This window comes from Acanthisitta chloris, unplaced genomic scaffold (assembly GCF_000695815.1).
Source record: "Acanthisitta chloris isolate BGI_N310 unplaced genomic scaffold, ASM69581v1 scaffold20461, whole genome shotgun sequence".
NCBI classification, from domain to species: Eukaryota; Metazoa; Chordata; class Aves; order Passeriformes; family Acanthisittidae; genus Acanthisitta; species Acanthisitta chloris.
Window position 1 is genome coordinate 16,560 of NW_008655684.1, and position 7,636 is coordinate 24,195.

General features: G+C 39.4%; 1 protein-coding gene across 1 annotated transcript in view; it reads right to left on the bottom strand.

Moving 5' to 3' along the window:
- The window catches only part of KIAA1143 (KIAA1143 ortholog), a gene marked incomplete at its 5' end in the record, with an annotated part of 8,968 nt that extends 3,387 nt beyond the window's left edge, over positions 1 to 5,581 (bottom strand). The window contains one exon of the mRNA XM_009084026.1: positions 5,422 to 5,581. Within this exon, the coding sequence (XP_009082274.1) occupies positions 5,422 to 5,581 (160 nt within the window). The remainder of the gene's footprint in view (positions 1 to 5,421) is intronic.
- Positions 5,582 to 7,636: the final 2,055 nt, after the last annotated feature.

Here is a 7,636-nt window from a genome sequence, read left to right on the forward strand (position 1 = left end):
AGTGCTTGACAAAGAACGAAGCAGATGAGGAAACACAGTAGGGTTAGCCTTACCTCAGCAACATGTGGAAAGGAGAACAAACAGAATATGCTTTTTCAAAGAATTTGATGTAGCAGTTCAAGAAATTTGTGTTGATTTGTTAAGATTGTCTTTTCCAGCTGGTAAAAAAACTTCACTTTATCCCTTCTAATTTTGCCAGGTTCTTATGTGTCAGCTATCTTTTCTGATTATATCAATGACCTCCAAAACACCGACTTGTATTAAACAATGAAAAATAAATTGCTTATATCAATGACCTCCAAAACAGCGACTTGTATTAAACAATGAAAAATAAAAATAAAAAAAAACAAAACAAAACCTGAAGAAACCATCTCAGTGTTGGTTCATTTAAAACAGAGTCCTGATAAAAGACTTCGTATTACAAATTATGGAAAGCAGGATTTCTGATAAACAAAGAAACACACAAAGTAAAATACAAACAATATAAAAGCATTACAGGAGAAAATATATAATCCACATCTGATAAACAAGTCAAAAAACTACACTTGCAGTTCAGATTCTGACTGTTATTAGTCATTGCTGCTTTTACCTGGATCATGAGCTTTTACACTGGCTGACCAAGAGGAGCACAATCAGATGCTGAGCTGAAAACTCACTTCTTCTAATTGCCAGTTATAAATTACAAGATAAACAGAAATGAGGGTCTGAAAAAGAAACACTGCTCTTCAGTTTACATTATTTTTTTATACAGTTGTCATTTGTGTAGTTAGCGGCACTATTATTCTTTAGTAGTTTCTGTCTACATGGGTCAATGGGATAACAACAGGAAACATAAATGCTAATAAACTGGCAGGAACAGCAGGAGGAGCAGTGCAAACCATATGTGTCTATTCAAAGATAGGAGGTTGGAAAAAAAATTATAACATGGCAAATTTCTTAATGGTTTCTAAGGTCAGAAGTTCAGATCAGCCATTTCAGATGCTGCTTCTACAGTGCTTTCTGGCCACCTGTTCTCTATGCATGCCTTTGGAAGCATTTACTGCAGGAATTGGGCACACTGGTGGTATGAAGACAAAAAGGCCAGTCTTGCTCAGGTAGTGTAGTCAGTCCAATCGTTTATGAGAACACTTGGGAAAGTTTTTCTTACTTAAACACTGCAAAATTAGCTTTCATTTAGGTTCCTGCTCTTTCACGTGATGAAGAGCAGCATGAAGTCTGTGTTATGTATCTGACAGAACAGCTGCTTAATCAGAACAGCTTGTGCTTAATCAGAAAAGCTTTGATACCCAAGACAGCATGGGCTGCATTCTCCTTGCCTCTCCTCTCTCTTGTCCGCCCCCAACCCCAGATATAGAATGAAACAAGAATAATGCTAAAAGTCTTGGAAGGAGTAAGGACACCTTTTCCCAAATTTGGTCATCTGCATGTATGTGAGTGTCCCAGAGCTCAGATGAGCTAGAGAAATGTCAGGAAAAAAAAATCAATTTCATAGACTAGGATGAATGCTGGGATAAACTATCTTGCAGTAATTGACATATTTTCTTTTGTGCAAATTTAATTTCTCATAAGACCATTTTTTCTTGTCTCTGAACCAATAGTACCAATTTATAAAATGCTGCATGAAGATACTAAGCAAAGTGACTGCTGATAAACAAATGACTTTTTAAATGCCTCTAAGTCTGTCCTCCACAGAGAAAAATATTTCAATATAGAAGGGCATTTTCTCCTATAGGAAAGGTCCAGTCCTCAATCAAAAAATTCCCTTTGACTATACTCGCAATAGCCAATGGAAAAGCTTCACTAAACTTTGTTCTGCCTTAGGAGGCAGAAGTGCAGCCAGGACATTAATCAACTGGTTTTATCAAATGAATGCAAAAGTGTTATTCATCTGTAAAAGAAAATGCAAGTCACAGGAACAGCTGGTTCTGAAATAAAAAAAGGACAGCCACAACAAAATGGTTAGAGAAGAAAATGAAGGAGAAAGTATGTAAATGAGAAACAGAAAATTCTAGAATAATATCCCAAACCAAAGCCTGAAGCCAAGGCCCTTCCAATGAAGGCCATCACTACAGATATAAAAAAAGGAGAGGGCAGAACCTCAAGACTGAATACTTCTCGTGTTTTGACAAACTAACAGTTTCCACTCACAACAGATAGTTAATAGCACATTCCTTAGGATCTATCAAAGTGCCACAGCATTGCTGCATGCTGGAAAAGAAGATTATCAGCTAGGACATTACTTCCCCATTACCTTTTAAAGCTCCACATAATTTCACCAATGATCTGAATTGGGGTTATATATTACGGTCTAGTAGCCATTAAATTAATTTCACTTTCAACTCTGGGATAAAAATCAAAGCAACATGGAATGCAACCAAATCATGCAGCACCAAATTTTCTTTATACTTCCCACTGATAATTAGCCAAAAAAAAAATAAATTCACACATTACACAAAACTCTCCTTATTAAGCTGGAAGTAACCAGCTGTCTAAATACTTTCCTCCAACTAGAAACCAGAATTTAAATCTAGAGGTCATTCTGACAGTGTAAAAATGAACAAATATTCAAAAGTGCCTTCAACAAGCTGTAGCACAGTCACCCACATCTTCTTTCATTGAAAAATTCACACCAGATCCTCTCTATAGCAGAGGAACATAGTAGTACTTACCCTGTTTATTCCCTTAAGCCATAAAAGGGAAAAGGAGGTCAAGACCTCTTATTAACAACAAAGACAGATGAATGAATAGCAACAGAATAATGCAGAACAGAGGGCAGCAGTCCCCAACACTCCTGCTACCTACTACTGTGGATTTTTTCCTCCAAATGCAACTTATTACTGAAGGGGTAATAAGCAGAGGTGCCAAAGTCCTAAAGGGACTCTTTACTACCATTCTTACTACATACAATTATGTCTTGGGAATGTCTTCTACCACGAAAGTTCAGTCACTCTGTTCAAATACGCTTCCATTTCATACTGTGTATTCAGTTTGGTAGCTGTTTTGGACTTTTTTCACAGCATGGACTCTATCTCAATAGATTCTCAAGGACAACTACTTCTTTTTGCCCAGCTTTACAAAATCATTTTTCCTCCTACTGTGATCATTCAAAGCTCAGGTTGCTTATATGAAAAGGAAACCAACACTCAGAAAGAATCATGGCATTTCTTTCCAATAGGCTGAAATTTGTCCCAATACTAGAAGGCTGATCCCACCCTTGAAAAGAAATCATGTGATGCCTTTACAAACTGCAACACCAAGCATCTATAGGCAATACACTTCAGTAACAGGAGACCAGGAAGTAAGCCCAGAGCCAAACATACATTCTCAAAGGAGCTGAAATTACATAAACACAACCCTTGGTTCACTACCTGGTTAGATCTAACATACATACATCTAACTGCAGAAACAAATCAGACATAGTTTCACTTTGCCTCAAGCTAACCTACATTATAAAAATGAAGATTTTTCATCAATCTGCTTTTCAAAAATGTAAGATTTTCTATGTATTTTCTCCTACAACTCCTGTTTGACTTTTACTGATTTCCATTTATGCCATTTAAATTTTAATACACACCTCTACATAGTGACAGCACAAATCTGAATTTTTGTTGAAGAATGGCTAAGGGAACAGGGGCACAGCTCCCAGAGAGCACTGTGTGAGCAACAGTCAAGCAAAGGCTTATGGGAGCTTTGAGCATATAACTAAGAAGTAGGCCTCAGGAGTTTAGCTTCTCAGCATTAGAAGTTATTTTTGCAGCATAATGTTGCAGCCAAAGGACAAGCAATCTGGGAAAGCTCAGCAATGTTGCAAACCCAAGGATGAACTATTCCGGGAAAACAAAGAAGGATTCTCCAGAAAACAGACTTCTTCACGGCTGCAGCTGCAAGCAGACATAGTAAATAAATGTAACCTGTAGAGCTTAGGTAATGCTAAAATGAATAATAGGTATAGTTATCCTGCAAGCTAAGAAAGTATACAAATGTAACTTTTAGGGTTTAGGTAATGGTAAAGAGAATAATAAGCACAGTTGTTCATGCACTGTATAAAAGATGGACGATGGCTTTCAATAAACGAGTCTTGCTGGACACCATCGGGTGCGCATTTCTCCCATCGATTTCCCACAAATTTTCAAATCCAAAAGGCAGAAAAAGAGAAGCTAAGCATGTCATATTGATGGCCATGTGCTAGGCCTCCCAGTGTGATCTAAATTCAATTTACAGCTTTTGTAAATAGCCACAATGGCTAACCAAGGAAGAGGTCCACAGTTTCTATGAATCACCTTTCTATTCTATACTTTCGAGGTTCCAGTCCTATATTCTTAATTGTCAAGGCATTTCCACCAGAGACAGTAATAGCTACCTTCAGTCTGTCAAGTCTTCTGTCAGCAAAAAACATAAAGCTGCATTTCATCACACCCTGTGTGATGACTGAAGTTTCTGGACTCTCAAAGCACTTATGTCAACCATATCTGAATGATGAACACTGACGTAAATTCTTAACATAACTGTATGCATCAGCTGTAGTTTCACATCTTTATTGTCTCACTGCAGCAACCCCTCCCACACCACTTCCATCTTTCCATTCTGTCTAATTCTTTGTAGCAAAGAAACATTTTTTTCTATACCTTGCTGTTTGTTGGCACTATTGTATCATCTGTTGAGCGTTGCTTAATATATTTGCAAGTCACAACACATACTGGGGTTGATTTTAAGCAAGTAGTAACATGGGTCAGTCAGCTAAGTGAACATGTTACTGAGCATACACATCTGCCACTCTTTAAAAAAGCACTTACCTTCCTCTTGCCCAGCACTGTCTTTCATCATCTCATACAATTACCTTTAAGACATCCACTCCACTGTCAAATTTGGCTAAAGTAACTAATAAGTTTAAAAATTACCACAGGAGACGTCAAAGGACTGTGTACCAGGAGAGCGCCATGCCCCAACAACAAAAAAATTAATTTAAGGTGGTATTTGGAGGTAGGATGATGCACTTCCTCTTGCCCAGCACTGTCTTTCATCATCTCATACAATTACCTTTAAGACATCCACTCCACTGTCAAATTTGGCTAAAGTAACTAATAAGTTTAAAAATTACCACAGGAGACGTCAAAGGACTGTGTACCAGGAGAGCGCCATGCCCCAACAACAAAAAAATTAATTTAAGGTGGTATTTGGAGGTAGGATGATGCACAATGAAGCAGCGCAGATTTGAAACATTATAAAAGGCCAGACAGCTTGAATATGTACTCGATGACTTGAGATTAGGAACCACAAGTACAAATTATTTAGTTGAAAAATTCAGAACAACTAATCAGAGGTAACATTAAACAGTAGAAAACTGAGCAAATATCATGCTCCCTTTTAAGGGTTATGTCTCTTTGACTCCATAAAGCAAGAAATTAGTAGTTTGAAATTCACCTGATTCATTTGACTTTAAGGCCTCTTTGATCTGCTGTTTAATTTTCATTGCTTCTTCGGCAGTCAGGTCCCCTTTTTTCAGTGTTACCACTTGAGGCTGCTCATCTTCCTTGTCACTGCCATTGTCACTGTCATCATCTGCAGCGGGAAGCTGCTCTCTCTAGACAAGAGAGAGATAAAAGCAATTCTGATTATCACTCCAAATCACAACTGCTAAGGGTGGGCTACTTCCCTTTAGTTTCACTTTTGCAGAAAGGCTAGCGAGGAGACTTGACTCAGCTGTCAGTGCTAAGCCCTCCCAACATATGTTGTCCACATGGCACTCCAGTTCTATCACTGAGACAGTGTCCCACTGAAAAAAACCCAGCATGGGACCATGGGCTCCTTCAATTAGAGACCAAAAGAGCAGGCACTTGGAAGGTAAGAAATCAATTCCTTTTGTTCATATCTTCACTGGACAAGCACTGTCTGCCATGCAGCACTAAGAAAATCTCAATGCATGGGTCTGAATTTGACTCTTCTGTGTGGTACCCAAAACAATGCAAAGAGAAATGCGAGTCCATGGTGGCTCTGTTATTAAAGCTCCCTAAACTAATCCCTGACAGCTGACACAAGGAAGATCATGCTCCTGTTTCTACTCTCTCAAACTCATCCTCTAAGACAGAATTTTGGGATAAAATTTTATAAAACTAAACTTTCTAGCACGGAAACCTCACTGCAGCAACCTAAAGTTTGGCAATATTAGAGGAACTGAAAACTTCTTCTTGTAAGGAAGAGTATAGATAGCATTACTGTCATCTACTGAATTTACCAAGAGATAGACATAACATCCTTGGGAAGTAAAATGGTTTGCACTAAATTTACTAAAGGCATACTTTCGTCTTAAATTCCAGCTTGTCAAAAAACTTAAGAAATCCTTGTGACGAGTAATTTCCTGACCAGTCTGGAGAAAAATTATCTGGTGATAATGGTCTCTCCAGCTTAAGATCCACAATACACTTAGGATTGAATTGCAAAAGGCAATACAGGTGAATGGAGCAAGTGGTGAAAATCAATATATAGACTGTTTGCAAAAAAAAAAGATATTTTCACAAGTACCTTGTGTATCCACAGTGTACAATTACACAAGTACAATTCAAATCAAGCCATAACAATGGGCCACGGGTGGGTAGAAGGGTTTTTTGCAAGGCTAGTTTTCAGCTGCATAGAGATCAGGGTGGCACCATCCAAACATTTGTGCTACATGTAGGTAGCAGCAGAACTGCACAAACAGCTTAAACTTACATTTCTTTTGTCATCAAAAATACCCAGCAAGTTTACATGTGCTATGCTACAGTAACAATGGGCTAATTTCTTAAGGCAGTCTGTAAAACCTTCCTTAGAAGGAAACACATGCAAAACCACATTGGCAAGAGAAGAAACACTGTGTTTCAGAAAAGGCTACCTTTTCACAAATTGGCTCAAACTCTCCTGCTCTTGCCCTGCCTTCCTGGCCATCGCACCCCAGTTCGTGATTGCTGGCCTACCTTGTGATGGTTTGGGTTGGAAGGGACCTTACAGATCACCTAGTTCCAATGGGCAGGGACACCTTCCACTAGACCAGGTTGCTCAAGGCCTCATCCAGTGTGGCCTTAAACAGTCCCAGGGATGAGGCATCCACAGCTTCTCTGGGCAACCTGTCCCAGTACCTCACCACCCCCACAGCAAAGAATCACTTCTGCATATCTAACCTGAATTTACCCTCTTTCCACTAACTCGTGTTAACTCCTCTCCAATATAATTTTTTACTATACTCCCACAACACAGCAGAACTGGAAAGGGACTCCTTGTTAGGAACTGCAGTGCAGTTACAAGGGGTAACGCATTCAAATTGAAAGAGGGAGAAATGTAGGCTAGATATTAGGAGGAAGATTTTTCCTGTGAGGGTGGTGAGGCACTGGCACAGGTTGCCCAGGGACGTGGTGGCTGCTCCAGCCCTGGCAGTGTTCAAAGCCAGGTTGGATGAAGCTTTGAGCAACCTGGTCCGGTGGAAGGTGTCCCTGCCCATGGCAGAGGGTTGGCACAAGACGATCTTTAAAGTTCCCTTCCAATCCAAACTATTCCAAAAGCTAACTGCAGAATTGATAAGGTTCATTCCCTAAAATTCTTTGATTCCTTTTTCCCCTCCCGCCTGGGCTCTACTAGGATCAGTTCCCCCTCGGCCACGGCCGCTGCT